Consider the following 20,867-nt stretch of genomic DNA (forward strand, 5'->3'; position numbering starts at 1 on the left):
TGGAGCCTGGAGCCCGAAAGCTGCCCAATCAAGAAAAGTCAGCATCTTGCCCAGATACCGAGTTTGGCACATCTCAAAGCAGTGGCTGGACGAATCCAACTCGCTTGAATGACACCCACGTTCTGGCCTGACATCAGCCTCGTCAGAATCTGCGCTTCTGAAGAGCATGGCCTGGGTTGTCGGTCGAAATGATGGCTGGTCATCCTCCAGCTCAGTCTCTCCTTCCGTGCCCCGACTTGACTTTCACCTTCCTCAACAATTGAACGCAAGCCGAGCCTGCCGCAACAAGAACACTCGAGCCGACAGCCCTCCCTCGTCTTCTCAGACGACGTGATTTGAACAAGTCTTTGCTCTTCTGTCTCTTTGATCGCCGCAACCCTCTCTGTTTATCTCCGTATGAAAATTCGTACTATTTCCGCTACAATCATCCGTCCTCTGTGCGAACTTACTTCACTCTTCTCACATCATGGGACCCCGATTCAGAAACTCGACTATTGCTCTCCTCTCATGTTTGGCTTTTGTCGCCGCCCAAACATATACAGAGTGTAATCCACTGCAACAGAGTAGGCTCCTCGCCCCAATACCAATGAACACTGCTGAGCTCTTGAAGGCTGTCCCGCAGATCCCGCGCTCGGAAGCTCGATTAGCCATGATTTCTCGGAAGGCCCTGCAAATGGCTTTACAGAAACAGGATCACCAACATACGAAAGTGATGGAGCTGCGTTCACTGTGGCTCGACAAGGGGATTCTCCGTTAATACAGTCCAATTGGTACATCATGTTCGGATATGTTGAGTTCGTGATCAAAGCTGCTCCGGGGGTAGGAATTGTCAGCAGTGCTGTCTTGCAGTCAGATAATCTGGATGAGATCGACTGGGAATGGCTGGGAGGCAACAATGATTACGTCCAGACAAATTACTTTGGAAAGGGAAATACCGACAACTTTAATCGTGCAGCCACCCATGACAACCGGGGAAACCACGATGACTTCCACACTTACACCATCGATTGGACGAGCTCACACATCGTTTGGCAGATTGACGGCAAAACCGTGCGTGTGCTTACCCCCGAATCTGCGTCGACCAACCAGTACCCTCAGACCCCCATGATGGTTAAGATCGGGGTCTGGGCTGGTGGGGACCCTAACAATGCCCCAGGTACAATCCGTAAGTGTTTCTATTCTCTATCATGTTCCTCTGATCTTAGGCAGGACGCGGTTTGCTGATGCTTGTCTAGAATGGGCGGGCGGCCAGACCGACTACAGTGCCGGGCCCTTCACTATGTACGTTAAATCGCTCAAGGTGACCGACTACTCGACAGGCACCTCTTATACTTACGGCGATAAGAGTGGAACGTGGCAGTCCATTGTTTCTGAGGGCGGGGAGGTCAATGGCAACAGCGATGCTGAAGCTATGACCTCAATCGACTCTGTTCCGACGATCACGGCAACGGTCGATGGCGGCCCTATCCCGTTCGGAGGGACGCACATGGAGACCACAAGCCATACCACACCCAACGTCTACCCCTGGGTTCCACGGCCAAGTACCGCGGGCGACGATTCGGATTCACCGTCAACGTCTCTGCCAGGTGGTTGGTCCTTCGCTGGCAGCGGAAAAACTCAGCCACCCAGCCGGTCCTCTATGAGTGAGCATTGCCTACGTTCCCGTTTATCTCCGTCGGATACATTGCTAAAGCGATGCGTTTCAACCCAGTTTACGCCCCGGTCTACGTTAGCCTCGCCTCATTCCTCTTCGGATTCACCCTTCCCTTCCGGCCTTGAAATGATTAAGCTACAGACCCATCGATCGGTAAATCCCCCAACCAAGTTGGCCCCGTACTCCCTCGCAGCATCCCGAGATCCCGGCAGTGTCAAACGCTGCCGAGAGCAACACTGCGCCGACACCAATAACGCATGTCGTGCGCTTACCGCCCCATTTATCTTTGGTGCGCTATGCGCATTCCTCGGCAGTCTCTTGACCTCTGCCTGATGCTTCTGTTGTTTGGTGTCCTCGATCCTCTGCTCGCGCTGGCGAGCAAGCCCCTCCCCTCGGTGGCTCGTCTATCAGTACCACTGGCTAGGATTATTGATATTCAATAAACCATCATTAGCCTGCGTCCATGATTCTTGAATACTAGTATGATGTAGCTCCCCTCGTAATCGGAAACTTGACAGCGGAAACTCCAAGCTCTGTCACAGGAGTACTTAGACGAGCAGGCGCGAGACTACCTCACCAGGATGCATCCACGACGGCGGGTCGAAAATTGTCCGGCCGCACAAATCCCAGGATATTGCATATCTCGCCCTTTGAAATCTAGAGCGCTATACTGCCACACGCAAGTGTTGGCACCCTACCCACCTCCCGGACCAGTTGCCACAATCACTGAGGTTGGCCATGATTTCCTGACCACGCTGAGAAGCACGAGCCGCTACCTTAACGCTTGCGGCCGTCAGTACGAGCGTACAGACCTCGACATCGGGCTCACAGATGGTCAATTGGGCGTGGAGGGACCGATATTTTACTAGAGATCTTACGAGGCTTTCCTGGCAATGGCCTGTCAGCATGTGAACTAAACAGCCCAAATGTGGAATGCTGATAGACACCGACGCAGCTACAGAGATAAACCGACAGCGTAGACGTCGACCGGCTGGGCGCGGCACTTCGGAGAATATACCCGTGTCCATAGATAAGACCCAGACATCCGACACAGACCTGCAGCGAGAGCTAGGCCTTGATTGATGCCATTGAGTCATACAAGATGAGAAGCCATTGATCGAGAAAGCTGCATGCGTCACATATGGCCACGATACTACTACTCCAGAATCCATACCCATGTCCATGTTTGTATTCATGTTTATGCAGGTCGTCAAGTAACACCCCGAAGACCACTAAGCTTATGGTAAGAACGGTCAACCGATAGGTTAAAACTACGTCTTTGAATTTCAAACTACCAAACAAAACCAATAACTCAACTAAGCCAGCCCGTACAAGTTCACACTCCCTGAAACTCAACGCGTCAGTGATAGCTGCAGTGTTCGATTATGAACAGACATAAAGATAAACCCCGACTTTGTAAGACAAGATCATATGCCGGACAAAATTGGAACCCGAGTCTTAGTAGCGAGTTCGGATGCCCCGTCTCTTGCAAGATACTCCAGGCCTTGTCTGGCTAACGCAAACAAAGTCCCATCTTATCCCAAGCCAATTCATATCTTCTGACATATCCATAAGCATATACTTTTAGCATCATAAATCCTACTCCGTATGATAAATTCGCTCAAACACAGCTCTGGCTGCCTTCGTGGGGTTTCCGGACGGGCAATCCAATCAAACGTGGTAGCCCTAAGTATGGCGTGTTCACAGGACTATCCGCCCCAACGTACAAAAACATATCGTAAAGCCACCCGCCAAAGGTGCATCCGAGGAATGGCGCCACGATCGGGACCTATCGGAGTATATACAGTCAGAAATAGAAGTTTCAAAGAGCTTTTGGTTTTGGGTCCATACCCAGAAGTAATAGTTCCCAGCTCTCCATACTTCCGGCCCGTACCCAATCATGTACGAAACTAGCCGTGGCCCAAAATCTCGAGCGAGGTTGATCGCGTATCCCGTCTCCCAGCCGAAGCATGCGCCAATTCCAAAAATCGTAAAGAATAAAGCAAGAGGCGTAAAGGGCCCAGCCCCGAGATTCCCTTCGTCGTTAAGGGCAAAGATAACAAACATCAGGATAGCGCTAGCGATAAACTCAGAGAAGAAGTGGCCAGTGCGAGTCATAAACTCGGCAGGGTATGTGCAAAATATCCCCCCCGTCGCAGTGTCCGAGTATCCAGGGACAGTCCTCATGTTGCGCCCGCCTTCGTAAACATCGATAGCAGACTTGTAGTTTCCGTATATGATGGCTGCAGCGCACATACCCCCAAGGAGCTGAGAGACCGCATAGACAGGCCACTTGCGCCATGGAAATTTGCGGAGGACACAGTTTGCAAATGTTACGGCGGGATTGATATGAGAGCCCGATGTACCGCTCACATAGACACCAAGCATGACTCCGAGACTGTTCAAGATTGAGGTAAATTAGACACGCGCGTATATCCACGGCATGAGAAGGTAAGGAAAACTACTCACCCCCAGCCCCAAGAAATGGACTGATAGTCGCCCCGCTGGCTATGGCTCAGGGTAACTTGGGCAACCACTCCGTTACCGAACAGGATCAGTATGAGAGTGCCAAAGAACTCTGAAAAGGCCTCACGGCAATTCCCTCTTATCCTGCTCCACCAAAATGGCGATCGTTCTTCCTCGGTCGTGCCGGAGGCGAAGCTCACCCCGAGAATAGCGTCGCGCTTGTTGCTTGCTTGCAGGGAAACTTGCATATCCTGTGAGATATCAATTCCGTCCATCAGGGGCTTTGGAATAGCCATCTCTCAGTTAGTTGTGAAGGATTGACACGGCTTGGAGAAGGAGTAGGTGGGTGAACAAGCTCAAAAAATGCTGGGAAACGGATTCAAGGATATAATAAGGATGATGTGAGCAGGTTTCTGTATTCCTGCCTCTTGTACAGGGTGTACAACGTATTCTACAGCTGGCTCTGCTGAACAAGCATGGTGTCACGTTCCTGGGATTATGCCACCGGATGTCTTGTGGAGAAGGGTATTGTCAGCTGGAGTTGATATGCAGGAGATCCTGGTAAGTTGGATAATCTCAGCATTGAAGATGGGAAGAGAAAGTGAGAAGGAAGAAGGGAGATTGTTGCAGAGTGAAGGTAGAGAAAGGACGGCCAGGTGCAAACAGGCTTCAAGCGCTTCTTCTTGTCAATTCTGAGCAAACTCACTCCTTCTCATTCACCACGCCCTTCACCACTCCTCGATCCTGGCAAGACACTTTTTCCCGTCCGGCTGTTGAGTCCATGTTTGAGGGAGAAGTGTCTCTCTTCTGTGTGCATTCCAGGCGTTGCACTCTTGACTCTAGCGATTGAAGCTCGTTTGGCAATGTGATTACCATGCGAGACTTCGAATCAAGACAGCCATCTACCCTCGTCACAAAGGCAGTGGCAGTGTCTCACAAACTCTTAGGAAGTCCGAATTGAAACCCGCGTCACATTTGCATACGGGCCGTCGAATCGAATCCAGCTCTCGGGCGAGCGAGAAGTGTTTGTGTTACCGTCTGATATTAACATGGCAAGGGTGAGCAGTGTTTTCATTCGAGGCAGGTAGTTCTTCCAATTTGACACGCTCACGATTTGCAAAGGAGCTAGTTGCGAATGGAACGTCTAATGCCTCCATCCCAAGACGCAAGCGGTGCCATTTCCCGCTGGTGCGAGGTCCAGAAATGCCTCTATCCGGACGCTCATACGCGTTTATATGCGCCCATCTGGGGAACAGTGCGGCTCCGTGGCATCAATCGCCTTGCTGCCGCCTCATTCATGATTTTCTGGAATGTCTGGGTGGAGATTGTCGCGTTACGTCGCATGGGGCCATCTGCGTCAACCATCATTCGTCGTTCGACGGTCTTGTGGAGGTGGGGACCATGAGTATGGGGGACTGAGAGCAAGAGTGATATCGACCACAGGCCGTCGTCCCTCCGAGAGAGCCACCAACGGTCGATGGGTTGAGTCCAGAGGTAGCATCGATGAACCCGACAAAGACTGGGCTCCACTGGCTCGGTCGAAGAGCTGTAAATATGCCCACAATCATCATCCTTGTATCGAATTGGCGACTTTCTCCGCGAACTCAAATCAGTTACTCTGGCAGGAGCGGAGTACTTGAAGGCATTACGAGGAAGGGGAAAAGCGAACACAATCGGCATACTCAGGGAGCTTCCAGAGCTTGAGCGCCGACGATGAGTTGAGAGTCCTCCCATGCATGCCGGCTCATTCATCTTTGGGGCCGACGGACGCCAGCCATCCATGGTCAAGGGATCGCTCCGGCTCTCACGCGAACGAGACCTTGGAAAACGCCCTTTCCCATTTCGTGGCGCTAACACGGACTAAATTTATCTTAATCTCTCGGCTTGCATCTCTCCTCCTGCCCCTCCCAGCTCGGGTGCAATTCCCCGCATGCAATTGACGAAGAGACGGAAAAATTGTGACACAAGGGGCCATTTCCAGAGCTTGCTCAGAAATACTTAAATGACGCCAGCTACGCGATGCATTTCCAGTCCCTCTTCTACCCAAACCTGTGTTGTACACATTCGCTCCTTCCCCAACCCGCCGCCCTTCTGCTGATTTGAGTGACTCGCCAAATTCGGAGCAGCTGGTTCCCCGCAGAGTACGTCGTATTTGGCCGTTGCTCCAGTCCCAAGGTCAGGGGATCATGGACCCATCAGAAATTGTTGTTGGATCCATTGACCAAGGCACCACCAGCACGCGATTTCTAATCTTCGATCGCGAAGGTGAACCCATCGCATCGCATCAGGTAGAGTTCAAGCAAATCTACCCAAACCCAGGGTAATTGGCCCTGTCTGGCATTATCTTCGGCGCTCATCAAATGCTAAAAAAACCGACAGATGGCATGAGCATGATCCGCTTGAGCTTGTATCCTCGGTGGAAACATGCATCGAAGAAGCTGTCAAACAATTCGAAGCCAAAGGAAACGATCGGCAGTGCATAAAAGCGGTGGGTATCACCAATCAGCGCGAGACTACAGTGGTTTGGGACTATGAGACGGGGGAGCCACTTCACAATGCGATTGTCTGGACAGACACCCGCTCACAGGCCATTGTCGACGAGTTGAAACAGAAGTCTGAAGCATCACAACTCCAACAGATTTGCGGTCTCCCACTCTCAACATATTCCTCTTCCTCGAAGCTGCTTTGGATGCTCACGAATGTCCCTAAAGTCAAGGCAGCATACGAGAGGGGTACATTGGCCTTTGGTACTGTTGATTCCTGGCTGGTATACCAATTGAACGGGGGACGCAATGCCAATGTCTTCGTGTCGGACCCTACGAACGCATCACGAACGATGTTCATGAACCTCGAAACACTGCAGTACGATGATTTTCTACTTGATTTCTTCGGGATCAAAGGCCGCATACATCTACCCAAGATCGTCCCCTCTTCCGATGCCACCGCCTATGGTGCAGTTTCCTCCGGATGCCTTACAGGCGTGCCCATAATGGGATGTCTTGGAGACCAGTCCTCGGCGCTCGTAGGACAAAAAGGGTTCTCTCCTGGAATGGCCAAGAATACCTACGGGACAGGGTGCTTTCTCTTATACAATGTTGGAGAAAAGCCGGTCATTTCCGAACACGGCCTCCTTGCAACCATCGCGTACCACTTCGATGGGCGTCCTGTCTACGCTCTTGAGGGAAGCATTGCTGTTGGAGGCTCAGGAATCAAGTTCCTCCAGAACAACCTGGAGTTCTTCAAGGAATCTAATGAAGTAAATAATCTAGCCCTTTCAGTAGACGACAATGGTGGCTGTGTCTTCGTCACGGCATTCAGCGGTCTATATGCCCCATACTGGATTGATGACGCGAAAGGGACAATTTGTAAGTCCAAAGCTCGGTTACTTCTCCCCGCTCTGCCATTGACACGCATTGGTGATGTAGTCGGGATTACCCAATACACCAAGAAGGGCCATATCGCCCGAGCAACACTAGAGGCAACCTGCTTTCAGACCAAGGCAATCCTTGATGCCATGGAGAAGGATAGCGGACACGCTCTATCTGAGCTCGCCATCGACGGCGGAATGAGTAACTCGGACCTCGCAATGCAGGTAAGAACCTAATACCGAGCCCTCCACCCGCTTTATCTAAGTGCTTTCCTCCCAATTTTATAGATCCAGGCCGACCTCATCTCAATTCCAGTCTACCGGCCCAAAATGCGCGAAACAACCGCCCTCGGCGCCGCTATAGCCGCCGGTCTCGCTGTCGGACTATGGCGCAATTTTGCCGAGCTACGTGATATCAACCGCGCTGGTGGCACTGTCTTCCGACCTCAGATGAGCCCCGACAAGAGCCGTGAGCTTTTCGGACTTTGGGAAAAGGCTGTCAGGATGTGCAAGGGGTGGGTCGGGGATAAATCGCGCTCGACGGAGCAGAGCGAGGAAGAGCCAATGCCGAAGTTTCAGACGGTTGATCTGAGTAGTGGTGGGAGTGGTGTTGTGGCTAATGTCGGAACAACTTCTTTAAATACGAAGACTGCGCCGCCTGTGAAGGTGAATGGCGAAATGATGTTGTCTAAGGGGGGGCCATGGATTAACATTTCAGGAGATCTAGATGACGCCGATGATCAGGATCTGTTTCTGGAGTTGAGGAAGGTAGAGATTGTGCAAAGGTTGAAGAGGATGGGTAAAGTAAAGGTTACTTATCTTTAACCTCTTCCTTTTGATGTATGATACGGCCATATTATCATTAGAATTAGGTCTTAACAGGTGCATTCAACGACCCAATTGAGATAGATACAGCTGCAAATAAAAGTCGTTATAGATACATATGCCATACGTTAGTTCATCATCTCATCAAGCTGCAGGAGCAGCAGCGCCCTCTTTCCCCTCCCCATCCCTCTCAAACACGCAGTTCAGCTCAGTGGCTGGCGTAAGAGTAACCTCGAACCTCAACACCGGATCCTCAACCACACTCTTCCCGCTCGGGGGCAGCGCCCGGATCCTCTCAAACGCCTGCAGAATCCGGACAACGGTATAACCCATCTCAATCATTGCAAATTGCTGGCCGATACAGATTCGAGGGCCACCGTTAAAAGGGATATACTGCCACGGTTTCGGCTGCCACCCGGATGTCCAGCGCTCGGGAATCCATTTCGCCGGGTCGATGTAGCTTTCCGAGGAGGGAGGTTCGTAGTTATCCGCGCTCCGTTGCATGATCATCGTGGAGTAGATGACTCGGGTTCCGGCCCTTACGCCGACGGGGGCAGAGCCATCAGGGCCGCCACCGCGAGGGAGAGTGGTATCCTTTAGCGAGAAGCGCACGTTAAACGGAACAACGGGATAGACACGCATTGTCTCGTGCAGGACCGCAGTGAGGTACTTCATTTCCTTCAGATCCGCATATGCCGGTTTTCTGGCATTCGGTCCGAGACCTAACCGAGATTCAATTTCTTCGCGGAGTCTGGAGACCACGTGGGGATTGCGTGCTAGTTCAAAGAGGCAGAAAGAGAGCGTCGCGGCTGTTGTGTCGCGGCCCGCGAGAAGGACAGCGACGAGCTGGTCGCGGAGGACGCGGCGATCTCGGGTGAAACGGGCCAAAGCGTGGAGGAACGTTTCGCTCTTGGAGAGTTTTTGATCAAGTTCGGCGGGAGACATGGCGAGGACACGATCGATGTATGGTTTGATGAAGTTGTCCATGACTCGTAGTTGGTTGCGGAATTCTTTGCGGGAAAGGACGAATTTGAAAACTCTAGGCTTGGTCAGCACCTACCAACCAGGATCTAGATCAAGATAATATGGAGCGGAAGAAGTACCCCAGTCGGAAGTACTGTGACTGGCGACGCTGGACGTAGCGGAATGCCTCAGCGAACTCAGTCTCCGGGTTCTGAAGGCTGTCCGTTCCCTGTCCGAGGAGATAGTCGGTAGCAGCGTCAAGGGTGTAGCGGAAGAACAGAGAAGTGACATCGACCACTCGACTCCCTTTCTCTCCAGAAAGCAGGGGGATGAGATGCTGAACATGCTTCTCAAAAATTTCCGTGTCTACGAGGCGATCACGCACGAACATAGGCCTGATGAGATGCCGCGAGGCAGACCATTGCTCGCCATCGGTCACGAAGATGCTATCGCCCAAAAACTCCCGCCAGTCGCGGTGGAAATCTTCGCCCTTGCCATAGTCGGAGAACTGTCCTGTGAGGATGGCTTTGATGTTCTCTGGATCTTGAGTGAAGATAATACGGGTCGAAATGCCTGCGTCCAGCTCCGCTGTCTTATTATCCTCGAGCAAGGGCGCCCCTTTGGCGTTTTGGATCGCTGAGCTCCAGAATTCGAGATCACTATCGGTCTTATTTGCTTGCATGGACCGGTAGATGAAGTCCATCGCTGGAAAGCGCTGTCAGCGTTGTACACTAAGGGACGCAAAATCCTCCGGGGGCTAGACAAACCATATGGAAGACGGGACTGAATCTGAGGAGCCCTCGCGCCCAGTCGCGAAACTTGCCATCGCACTTGCAGTTTACGCGCGAGACAGGCAGAGAAGAATGCCCCCAAGAAATAGAGGACTGCCCGTCCTGGGGTTAAGTCGCTCACGAGCTCTTCGATCATGATGGATTCAATGGAAGTCGTGGATCAAAACCTCAAGCTGCCCAACTGTGCGAAAGGTGGACGAAACCAGCCCTTTTTCCAAGGTCCCAGAGTCGCCGGGACCAGGTGAAATTTGTAGACATAAGGCCCTCCATCACGCTAACTGACTCATTCGGACTGAGAATCGAACCCACCACGGGCAGAGTCGATAGAGGGATGCCCGCCATTCAGGGCTGAAGAAATTCAAAGCGATCCATTTGCACATGCGTGGGAATGGTGGCCGCGATTCCCCATTCGGGAGAGCTTGCGAACCCCGCGTTGAATAAGCGGCTTGGAGGTGGGCGATGGCCGGTTTCCGAGGCATTGATTGGCGATGATATCACGTCGTGCTTTTCGGTGTCCGTGCCGAGTCGATGGTGAAGACCATTTGCAAAAAATAATGATGAGGGAGTCCTCCTGGGGAGGTTTTGAACGTCAAGACTTTCCGTTTTGAGTCCAGCACGAGGCAAACTCAACGGCACGTGGAGGGTACATCCGCACGTGTTTCCTCCCCGACGACTTGTGAAACCATTATGAAAATTATGAAATCGATTTCTCTTCCACTTCAAAGCCCGCCTCAGCCGCATAGGGGTTGGCAGTGGAGACGCCTGCGTTCTGAGTGAAAGCAGCCATTCGTGACACTGAGGAAATGCCAAGAGATGGCCCAAAGTAGCTTGATGAGCGGCAAAGGCGTCGAGGGTCTTGGAGGTATTTTTCTTGCATATCACACATTGGAAAGTCTTTATCAGCTGGTCCTCTGGGTGGATAGTGCGAGGGGAAGCCGTTTCAACCGAGATACACAAGTTACTGCATATGCAGCTGGGTGAGGATAATGTAGTGCAGGATACAGGCCAGCTCATGGCGAGTAATGGCAACCATCCATGGATGGCACAGGCACATCACAGGTCAACATGACATTGAACCTTTCTAAAATTCGACGCCCACAAAGCCTTATAAAAAAAAGCCTGGTGGACAACCCGGGCAGCTGGGGAAGGTATCCGCCCTCAGGTAGATGAGTCGGTCCTTCCTACCACCACAGGTGAAATTTTGATTGGCGGCAACAAGGGGGATCTCTGAGAGTAACGAGGTTCTATCAGGGTTCCGGTGCCTGGCCATTGGTGCGAAGCACGATTCCAATCTAATTACATGACAAGTTTAGGTCCGTGATACTTGCGCTTCTCAAGGTCCACCGTTTTGCGGCTGATACTTGTGCGCGCAGGGAATCCATCAAACGACACTGCGTACGTAGCAACAGTATGGGCAACCAGCTGAAGAAATGAGCTGTTAGCTTCGACATTACGGTGTGGATGATGAGACATACCCTGCTGTTAATCTCCCAGGCGGTGGCATTCACGTTTCCTAGGTCATCGCACAGCTGGTGATAGCATGGGTCATACCAGCTACCTGCAACCCCTCCAAATAGCCCCTGCTCTTCCTCGGTCTTCACTCCCTCTGCGCCCGTAGCAATCCCGCCACCGGGGATGCCGTTTCGGATGAAAGCATCGTAGTCACTCCTCCCATCGAAAGGAATATAGGTAAAATTAAGCCCATGGGAGGTGTAATACTTCGTGTAGAGGTCGCGTAGCTCCTCAGATCCAACAGGGTTAACAGCGTTGGTGGCGTTGTAAACTTGGTATGCAAAATTGGGCGACGCCAACATATCATAGTCCATGAAGAGGCGAATTTTCAGGTTCTCCTCTTCACTAAGAACTGAGACGTAGTAGTCGGAGCCTAGCAGCCCTTCTTCTTCGGCGGCCCACCACGCGAAGCGCACGCAGTTGTTTACACTGTATTTGCTGAGCTGGGTCGCAACTTCCAGAAGGGTCAACGTGCCAGAGCCATCATCGTTGATACCGGGACCTTCCGTGACACTATCACTATGGCCGCCGAGCATTACACAGTTTTCAGGGTCACCTTCTTTGGTTTGCGCAATAATGTTGGTAGTATGGATTGTGTCAACTGTCGCATCAACGTAAGCAATCGAGTCGACTTTCTTGCCCTCCTTCAGCTGCTGGACATAGGGCGCGGCGTCCGAATCCGAAATACCGAAAGTCGCGACATGGTTTGGCGATGGAGTCCCGAGGGTTCCGCTCAGCTCCCCGGCTTCATTGTTGTAAACAACAGCAGCAACGGCACCAGCCTTCCCAGCTAATTCCGATTTGGTGCCGAACGGGCAGGTCCCGCGCTCAATCAGGGCGATAGCACCCGCAAGTTTCGACGGATAGTCAGCTTCATCACATCCTTGATTCGACACGAGGGTGAGTTGCCCATAAACCGGCTGTTTGTCCTTAGTGGGCGGAGTCAACCCCATAGCATGAGCTGATGCAGGCACCTCATGTCCGAGGACGAGCCGCGACTCAAAAACATTCCCCGAAACAGCCGGGAAGGACTGGTTCGCGACATCGTAATAGTCTCCAAGCCCGACAATTGTCGAATAGATATAGTCCAGCGTAGCCAAATGTCCTAAGTGTCTGATATGAGCCCCCATAACGGAAACTGTCTCAGTGTATCAAACATACCCTCGCTGCCGATGACGCGAGTCGGGTGGTTGTACTCATCTATTCCCCGCTCAGCCAAACTATAGAGAACTTTAGCCCTATCGAGGAGATTGCCGGCATGAATCTGGCCCTGGAGCTCCTCGGAGCTCACAAGCCCCTTTCGTCCGTCAGTGAGCGGAAGCTGTTCAAGAGGCTGGGATGGAGGGATCCGAAGGGCGGAAATGCCGCCGATCAACCCCAGAGAGACCGCTGCTGATTTCATTTGAGCCGACGGTAGGTATACCCGTTAAGAATAAAGATATTAACGATAGTTCAACAGGTCCTTCGGGGTAGGAGAACGCGAGATTATTGGATGGACCTAAAGATGAAGCTCAACTGACGGATGATTCTGGCCGCCGAGTGGTGTCCGCGTGCCGGGATCCAAGGGTTAGCGCCGGCTGTTGACTTTCGGAAAGCTTGGATGGAACTCTGTCGGATAATAATGAGCGGAGAGCAAAGCGAGAGAAACAATAATGATAATTGGATAAATGATAATGCCTGGAAGAGGTAGTTCATTCTTTTGAGAGTGGCAAGTCACGACATGCAGCGTGGGCGACGTTGTTTATGGTCACGTGTGTTCCACCACCCTTATAGTTTTCCAAATTGAGAAATCTGTGAGACCTCCCCAAGTCCCGTCGAGGTCACTCCAACCTTGCTAGATTCCCAGCGCACCTCATGAAGGGTATGTTTTTTCTTCCTTGCGGATCGGTCGGGGCGTGGCGAGCTTCAGCACTTAAATAGCTTGGAGAAAAATTACTAATTGAACAGGCCCATTACCAGTGGAGTACGACTTTTGGGGAGCCCTGGAGGGTACAGGAGCTTGCAGCACGTCCGCAGGAAGCAGTAGTATGTAGTCAGTGAACTGAAGTTGGCAGGAAGTTCATGATTCTCCAACTGGGTTAAGCAACCTCAGGATCTGATCGAGCGGCGAGAGGTGGACATGGAATCATTTCTTCAGGCCTGAGAACTTCGAATTCGTGCTTTTTATTTTATGTTTCGCGTGAAGTAGGGAGTTAATATACGAAGACATAAAGATCCTCAGACACCTCGATACTACACCTCTGGAGTTTGCAGAAAATTAAGCCCCCAGCTGCGGCGAACCGGTGTCAACAGCTGCGTTGATACATGAATTGCATCGTGTTTTCTGCTGCTCCCCAAGCTTCTTGGTTCATATTCTGACGCCGTGGCTCATAGCCCAAAGACCCATTTAAAGTAGCGAGGTATCAGATGCTCTGTATCTTGAGGAAGGATTTCTTGCCAATATCCTTTGGACGGCCGTATATATATTCGGAAATCAAGGATGAAGGCCGAAAAGGTAGAGAGCGAGGATTGTTTATGAAGTTATGCCAAAGAACCGGAGAAATACCATTTGTTGACCATGAAACCCCTGAGTTTTTAACTATCATTGTGTTCCATTGTCTTCCCTTGCTTTGTTGGTTTGTTGGTTTCGGCCATGACGCCTCGGGCCGACTAAATCACGTGAGCAATTCTGAATGGTGAAGAATCCTTGGCGTCTTTCATCATCTGCAAACTCGGGCTTTTGTCACAGGAGATTCTCGCCGACGCCATCGCCTTTCATTCCTCCAGGCTCCTTGTCAATATTGCTTCTCCGTATATTTGGATTAGGATCCGAGTTCCCTCCTCAAAATTTTCTCCAGCGGGCAGAGCAGGAATCTGTCATCGGACCTCTTAACCTCCTTTCCTCGTTCCATCGCGAAGTCGGCGCAACCACGATGACTAAAGTTGCAGTCGGCACCCCTCTAGCGGATGCCCTGAGCAATGCTATCCAGCCAAAGCTGGTTGAGATGGGCTGGAGCTCTGATAGTAGCGATTCTGCGTTGACTGAGTATGTCATTCTGATGCTCGTCAACGGAAAGACTCAGGAACAGATTGCGAGCGAGCTCTCGAATGATCTTCTGGGACTCGGGGAAGGTGACACACAAGCGCTGGATTTTTCAAGATGGCTCTTCGAACAAGTTGAGTCCCTCAATAAGCAGATCAACGGCCAGACTGCGCCGACATCGACTGAAGGTGCACCCACACAAGCAATTCCATCGTTTAACGACCAAGGAACGATAACGCCCCAACCGCAAGGCCTTGAAGGAGGCGCGCAAAATTATGACATGAACATGGGTGACGCGGGCTCTACGGGTGACGGAATGTATGCATCTCCCTTAAGTGGCAAAGACTTATCCTTGTGAATTGGACTGACTTATATTTTCATAGCCCGACTGGCCCAAAATCCATGCGCAACGGTCGCCAAGCTGGACGGGGTAGGATGCTTAATCAAATCAACAGGAATTTAGAACGCGGGGATTCCGGTTTACACCGTATTCGCGACCAAACCGGCGGCGGCCGAATAAACTCCCACGGTCGCGGTCCAAGCAAGGGACGTTTCAACCAGAATGGAAACGGCAGGACGTATGGAGGGCGCCAGATGGGTGGAATGGGGATGGGGAACAATCCGATGCCTGGAGCTGCGGGTAACCTGATGAACATGAACCCGAACGATCAAATGCATTTAATGTCTCTCCTTGAGGAGCAAGCGAGGATGATGTCTCAGCTCATGCCAGGCTTCGTACCCCCCGCGATCAATCCGGCTTTCCAACAAACCGGCCCTCAGCGCTCATTGTCCGATCGTGTCGAGCGTCCCAGGGGTCGCCACCACGGGGCCTTTGGCGACCGAGCGCAACCCTCTGATTTGCGAAATATCGACGCTGATATGGACACAAGCCCTGACCAGGCGACTCAGGATGGGGCACAGGATGAAAATAACACCGATAATGTTTGCCACTTCAACCTTCGATGTACGAGGAAGGATTGCCCCTTCGCACATCAGTCTCCCGCCGCGCCGGAAGGTACTCCGGTTGACGTCTCAGACCCGTGCTCTTATGGCGCCGCATGCAAGAATCGGAAATGTACCGCGCGACATCCTTCTCCAGCCGTGAAATCAGCACATCAAGCAGAAGAGCTCTGCAGGTTCTTCCCCCACTGCACGAATCCCCACTGTCATTTCAAACATCCCTCTATGCCGCTATGTCGTAACGGCGCCGACTGCTCTACTCCTGGCTGCAAGTTTACGCACCTTCAAACACCGTGCAAGTTCACTCCCTGCCTCAATCCCACCTGTCCTTACAAACACGCTGAGGGTCAACGAGGGGGCTTTAGCGACAAAGTCTGGACTCCAGACTCAGCGCAAGAGAGAAAACACGTTAGCGAAAGGAAATTTGTCAATGACGAGGAAGCTCCAGAGGAGCTGATTAAACCGAGCGCTGGAGCAGACGGTTCGTCGCAGGAGATCGTGACGTAATTATAACGGTACTTGCTCGTGGGGTTCGAAACGTTCAACAACTGGATGACCTCTCGAGTAACTTCCTTCTCTCTCATGCGTTTATTTCATTGATAACATGTACTACTGCTCCTTTGTTTGGGAACAACGGTTGACTTGGTGGGATGGGCGTTACTGATTTGCTTAATTGCCCGTATAACTGGGAATAAGTACTAGTATGTACATAGAAGAGTCTGGATACAAAATTATGCGACGAAACGACGTCCTTCTCTCATTCCTTTAAGGATCTGAATTCTGGTTCGATTTCTTAATCCTGCCTATTCGATAATTGACTTGGCATCATGATGTTCATTCTGATCTGGGCTTCCGAGTCGGCGTTAGAGTCGTGTATCGAATACCGTAATATAACGGAGCTTCCGCAGTGTCGGCGACCTCGGCGTTGCCTGACCCTCCGGATTTCTTCTCTCCCAATTGCCCGCTTCGCGCCTCTCAGAGACTTGCATTCGGTATCTTCATTGAGATGCGTCTACCATGCGCCCCTAGCTGCGCATTAAAACATTTGCGAACGCCATTGGGTTTCCTCCGCAACGCCCCACGCCGGTCTCTGCATGATGCCCCCCAACCGTTCGATGCTGCTGTCATAGGTGCTGGGATCACAGGTCTTACAGCAGCATATCGGCTGTCGAAGGACCCGTCATGCTCTAAGGTCACGCTTTACGAGAAGTCGCACCATGTTGGTGGTTGGCTCCAGTCCGAAACAATCAACGTTGATGGGGGTGAAATCGTCTTCGAATATGGGCCGCGGACATTGAGAGCAGCCGCCCCGTCCTGCCTTCCGCTTCTCGACTTGGTATTACACTGCGATCCGACATTCCCTAACCGCTAACTAATCCATTTGGTGCCTGCAGTTACTCGACCTGAATCTGGGAGACCAAGTACTGTTTACGGATAATTCATCTCCTGCTAGCCAAAGCCGCTACATCTATTATCCAGACCACCTTGTCCGCCTACCGACGATCGACCGAAAAGCTGGTCTAATTTCCGGTATCTGGAACTTGTTATACCCTCTACTTCGGGAGCCCGTCTTTCGAACTCTTCTCTGGAGCTTTTGCACTGAGCCCCTCAAAGATGGCCGGAAAAGCGAGGCGGACGAGTCCGTAGCGGATTTTGTCTCACGTCGACTCAGCCCTGAAGTAGCCGATAACTTGGTTTCCAGTATGTTTCACGGTATTTTTGGGGGTGATATAGACCGACTAAGTGCGACTGCGGTTATGTACATATATCGAGAGTTGGAGAAGCGTGATGAGCGCGTGATGATGTCGTTTCTGCAAGCCCAGAGAGCCGGAAAGCAATACATCCAAACAAATGACCTACTGGCATTGGTTCCAATCATTGAGGAGAAATCCAACGCGCACACCAAACTCCTGTCGCGCCTTGTCGAAAACAACAGTACTCTGACTCTGAAGAAGGGGGTGGGCCAGCTTGCGGACGCTTTGCTTGCAGAGTTGAAGCGGTCACGTAAAGTCGAAGTCTTGGCGGACTCAGAAGTTAAGAGCATCCATCAAAATCCAGATACTTCTAATCTGAGGGTATGTGCGAGGCTTCACTCTTTGGTTAGGCTTCATATTTTCCACACATGTAAATGCTAACGGTGATGTTCTCAGATCGAAGACGGAAATGGGCATTCTCGAGTTCACAGTCGTCTCATCGCCACGAATTCGCCTGCTGATCTTGCAAATCAACTCCGCAGAGGTCTCCCAGAAGACGCGAAGGTACCTCAAGACACACTCAGCATGTTGGAAACGAACAATTATGCGGTGACTATGATGGTGGTCAACTTGTATTACCCCAACCCGCACTTGCTTCCTATTAGAGGCTTCGGATATCTCATTCCAAGGTCGGTTCCTTTCGAGGAGAACCCCGAGAGAGCGTTGGGGGTGATTTTCGCATCGGAGACTGGCCAAGGCCAGGACTCAGCACCAGGCACGAAGCTCACCGTCATGATGGGCGGCCATTGGTGGGATGGCTGGAAGGAGTCCGATTATCCCGATCATGACACTGCGGTGCACATGGCCCAATCCCTCCTGAAACGGCACCTCAACATCACCGATTCTCCAACTGTTGCTCGCACTCGGTTGCAGCGCGACGCCATTCCCCAACCGACTGTCGGGCACATAGGGCGCCTGAACAAGCTTTCACGGTCAATTAAGAATGATTTCATGAACCGCATCACTCTTGCGGGGGCTTGGTATGCACTTGGTGGTACTGGCGTCGTGGACAGTGTGCGCCAGGCTTATATCGCCACAGCGTTTGGACTTGGGTCTGTAAGAGCCAAGAGCAATCAGGAGGCGCTTGATCTTTTCGCGCATATGGCGAAAAACTCAGAGAAATTTTCAGAGGACTTAAAGAAAGGAGGCGGTATCATCAGACCCCCAACACTATGGGGCAGATCCAGCCTGGATTTCTTGTCGAGGTACTTTTGAGGGGAAATTCTCGCAGGTCATGCAGGTAGTAGCGGGATTCGTATATTTCAAGCCATTGATTGTCTGACTAGTCGACGATTGTCTAGAAGGGAGGAACAACAGGTAATGGCGAGCCTGGGTGCTGAAGAGGTAACATTTGAGTAGGTTTTGTCAGGATAGCAAAACCAAAATAACAAAATACCCTTTCACATCATCCCGTCTATACTGTTCTACCTAGATTGCACCTTCCTGTATCGTGAACTACCCCTCTGGCGCAAGCTGCGGTGCGATAATGCCAGTAGCAAGAGCACTTGGGCGGATGGGTAGATGCCATGATCTTCCGGAGTTCTGTCTGAAGAGCTATGACGGAGTGAGTTATTCATAGCCGCTCCTAGAAGTCGAGGAAACTGGTAGTTTCCGTAACCTGGCAAACCATGCTGATAGACAGGATATACCTGAGAACAGGTTGCCGAGGCTGCGGTATGGCAAGACTAAAGGGCTGCCATGACGGGAGTAGAGTCATTTCGCTTGATGTGGGTTGGCTGCGAGGTTCAAGAAGCATCCTATTTCTCTGGCTTCTCCTCTTCCGCTTGACCCGCCTTTTTGTCCCCGTTGGCATCAAACCCGAGTGCGTCAAGCTGACGTACCAGTTCCTGGATTTTGATGACTTTTTCGAGTTGTTCGGGTAGTAAGGCTTCCCCTTTAATCTTCTTGTCGTTCAGATCCCGTGCCTGCTTGAGCTTCTTCTTCAGATTGCGAGCTTTCTTTTCCTTCTCTATTTCTGGATCAACACCACTGGCAGGTGACTCGGTGCACTCTGGTTGCCCTTTGTTTGTACCAGATGGGGGCGCCCGCCAGTTGTCGATTTGGGGCACGTTCTTGCCATTCGTAACACCTGTATTATCCTGAGCGGCCTTCGCTTTTTTCTTCGCTTCTCGTCGCTTTGCGTTCTTGTTGCTAGCAGTAGTGGGTCCTTTTGTAGACTCATTGTCCTTCAGCGACTCTGCCCCGGGAACGCCAGATTTCCCACGATTTTTCCAGGCTTCCGCAGCGCGGTTCTTGTAAAGCTCTACATCTTCTGGAGGACGGTATCCAGGTCGAACCTTGATCTCTCGGCGTTTCGACCCGTCTGCTCGAACGGATGATGGAATGTAGCGTTCTCCAGTCGCTTCGTCGACCGTAATCCCGGAAGATGAAACGGTATTGGATGTGTTATTCGATGCCATGATTCATCGGATGAGGTGCTGCAAGGAATCGAGGAGATTTGGCGATGGTTCAAAAGGACCTTGAAAACCGAATGGAGTTGTCAAGTTGAGTTGCGGGAGGTGTGACGACAGAACAGTCGGATAGATTTTCAGGAATTCGGGACTCGAATCTTCTTGCTGCAGTCAGCTTGAACAATCAGAGGAGAGAAAGACAGTTCAAGTCAGGTCTGGCTCATCGCACGTTAAAAGACGCCATCTGATCCGTCCGGACGTTTATGATCCGCGTTATGTAATAGTGCTTGCACAACAGCCCAATCCGACTGGCCAATCAACAGGCCCAGGATTCCCGTTGCTTTTCGTGCTCAAACCTCAAATCCGACAACCTCTCCGTCATCCGTCTCAATCTTTGAGCCGCCGAGTCGCTTTGCGCCCTTACTTCCTCTCGTTATAATTCTTCTACTTGTCTCCCATCACAATGGCCGGCGCTGTAAGTGCTCTCACAAAAATTGATACAGCCCAGTTCAATGGCTAACTGCAGGGTGTCAGCTCGCCTCCTCCATCTACCAGCATGTCTCTCCTCTCCCGCTCGCCGACGGACGGCGGTAATCGCCTGATTAATGGTCTTGCTAATGAGCGGCTTTGCGATAATTTATAGGACTCTGATCCGCCGGAATGCTGTCTACCTGACTTCCATCTTCGTCGGCGCTTTCGCATTCGAGATGTGCGTGCCATAACCCCAGTATGCTTCCGGCTCTCGCAGTCCTAACCCTCTCCTCGGAACAGTGCCTTTGATACTTCCACCAACAAGATCTGGGATACTTGGAACCGGGGCGTACGTGAATGACCTACAGCCCTCTTGCTCGACCAATGCTGACCTCTACCTCGCCTATAGCGTCAATGGAAAGACATCAAATACCAATACATGAACAAGGCCGAGGAGGAGGATGAAGATTAAGCAGAGGCTCCCGAAGTCGAACAGCCATTAAAATACCACGATATCCAGGGGATGGTTTGGTCTGACCTTATACACCGATACGTTGGGGATGGAATGTGCTATAGTTCAAGATGTCTGTATCCAATAGATCAGTTTTGTAAAATTATTTGACTCCTTCCACCACCACCTTCTTTAGTAGGTTTTAATTTGCGCCGGCTTC

General features: G+C 51.5%; 10 protein-coding genes across 10 annotated transcripts; 5 read left to right on the forward strand and 5 right to left on the reverse strand.

The window, feature by feature from the left end:
* Positions 1-63: 63 nt before the first annotated feature.
* Positions 64-2,049, forward strand: BJX67DRAFT_211497 (glycoside hydrolase family 16 protein). Its single transcript, XM_071025600.1, has 4 exons — positions 64-563; positions 611-1,165; positions 1,236-1,643; positions 1,712-2,049. The coding sequence occupies exons 1-4, from the start codon at positions 467-469 to the stop codon at positions 1,777-1,779; spliced, it is 1,128 nt and encodes a 375-aa protein (XP_070889936.1). The 5' UTR covers positions 64-466; the 3' UTR covers positions 1,780-2,049.
* Positions 2,050-2,919: 870 nt separating this feature from the next.
* On the reverse strand, positions 2,920-4,189 carry BJX67DRAFT_343180 (aquaporin-like protein; the record flags this gene model as incomplete). Its single annotated transcript, XM_071028121.1, has 2 exons — positions 3,276-3,443; positions 3,506-4,042. 2 exons carry the CDS (start codon positions 4,040-4,042, stop codon positions 3,276-3,278), a joined length of 705 nt encoding a protein of 234 aa, XP_070889937.1.
* Positions 4,190-5,998: 1,809 nt separating this feature from the next.
* BJX67DRAFT_343183 (glycerol kinase) lies at positions 5,999-8,379 on the forward strand. Its single transcript, XM_071028122.1, has 4 exons — positions 5,999-6,440; positions 6,500-7,485; positions 7,546-7,712; positions 7,776-8,379. Exons 1-4 carry the CDS (start codon positions 6,307-6,309, stop codon positions 8,310-8,312), a joined length of 1,824 nt encoding a protein of 607 aa, XP_070889938.1. The 5' UTR covers positions 5,999-6,306; the 3' UTR covers positions 8,313-8,379.
* BJX67DRAFT_212044 (cytochrome P450) lies at positions 8,091-10,305 on the reverse strand. The gene is made up of 3 exons (XM_071025605.1): positions 10,043-10,305; positions 9,416-9,980; positions 8,091-9,351 (listed from the first exon to the last, which is right to left on the reverse strand). Exons 1-3 carry the CDS (start codon positions 10,200-10,202, stop codon positions 8,457-8,459), a joined length of 1,620 nt encoding a protein of 539 aa, XP_070889939.1. The 5' UTR covers positions 10,203-10,305; the 3' UTR covers positions 8,091-8,456.
* BJX67DRAFT_212050 (uncharacterized protein) lies at positions 10,194-11,221 on the reverse strand. Its single transcript, XM_071025607.1, has one exon. The coding sequence runs from the start codon at positions 11,078-11,080 to the stop codon at positions 10,409-10,411; it is 672 nt and encodes a 223-aa protein (XP_070889940.1). The 5' UTR covers positions 11,081-11,221; the 3' UTR covers positions 10,194-10,408.
* Positions 11,222-13,124, reverse strand: BJX67DRAFT_212049 (uncharacterized protein). Its single transcript, XM_071025606.1, has 3 exons — positions 12,740-13,124; positions 11,542-12,683; positions 11,222-11,488 (listed from the first exon to the last, which is right to left on the reverse strand). Exons 1-3 carry the CDS (start codon positions 12,978-12,980, stop codon positions 11,363-11,365), a joined length of 1,509 nt encoding a protein of 502 aa, XP_070889941.1. The 5' UTR covers positions 12,981-13,124; the 3' UTR covers positions 11,222-11,362.
* Positions 13,125-14,490: 1,366 nt separating this feature from the next.
* BJX67DRAFT_369870 (mRNA-binding protein NAB2) lies at positions 14,491-16,067 on the forward strand (the record flags this gene model as incomplete). The annotated part of the gene is made up of 2 exons (XM_071030833.1): positions 14,491-14,918; positions 14,984-16,067. The coding sequence occupies 2 exons, from the start codon at positions 14,491-14,493 to the stop codon at positions 16,065-16,067; spliced, it is 1,512 nt and encodes a 503-aa protein (XP_070889942.1).
* A 499-nt stretch (positions 16,068-16,566) lies between these two features.
* Positions 16,567-18,529, forward strand: hem14 (oxygen-dependent protoporphyrinogen oxidase; the record flags this gene model as incomplete). Its single annotated transcript, XM_071030834.1, has 4 exons — positions 16,567-16,896; positions 16,955-17,635; positions 17,711-18,370; positions 18,434-18,529. The coding sequence occupies 4 exons, from the start codon at positions 16,567-16,569 to the stop codon at positions 18,527-18,529; spliced, it is 1,767 nt and encodes a 588-aa protein (XP_070889943.1).
* Positions 18,530-18,674: 145 nt separating this feature from the next.
* Positions 18,675-19,946, reverse strand: BJX67DRAFT_212103 (putative RNA binding protein Pym). The gene has a single exon (XM_071025608.1). The coding sequence runs from the start codon at positions 19,732-19,734 to the stop codon at positions 19,072-19,074; it is 663 nt and encodes a 220-aa protein (XP_070889944.1). The 5' UTR covers positions 19,735-19,946; the 3' UTR covers positions 18,675-19,071.
* A 139-nt stretch (positions 19,947-20,085) lies between these two features.
* BJX67DRAFT_343199 (cytochrome b-c1 complex subunit 9) lies at positions 20,086-20,830 on the forward strand. The gene is made up of 5 exons (XM_071028123.1): positions 20,086-20,200; positions 20,260-20,279; positions 20,369-20,434; positions 20,497-20,545; positions 20,606-20,830. Exons 1-5 carry the CDS (start codon positions 20,189-20,191, stop codon positions 20,666-20,668), a joined length of 210 nt encoding a protein of 69 aa, XP_070889945.1. The 5' UTR covers positions 20,086-20,188; the 3' UTR covers positions 20,669-20,830.
* Positions 20,831-20,867: the final 37 nt, after the last annotated feature.

This window comes from Aspergillus lucknowensis (genome assembly GCF_044049455.1).
Source record: "Aspergillus lucknowensis strain CBS 449.75 chromosome Unknown BJX67scaffold_4, whole genome shotgun sequence".
Taxonomy (NCBI): Eukaryota; Fungi; Ascomycota; class Eurotiomycetes; order Eurotiales; family Aspergillaceae; genus Aspergillus; species Aspergillus lucknowensis.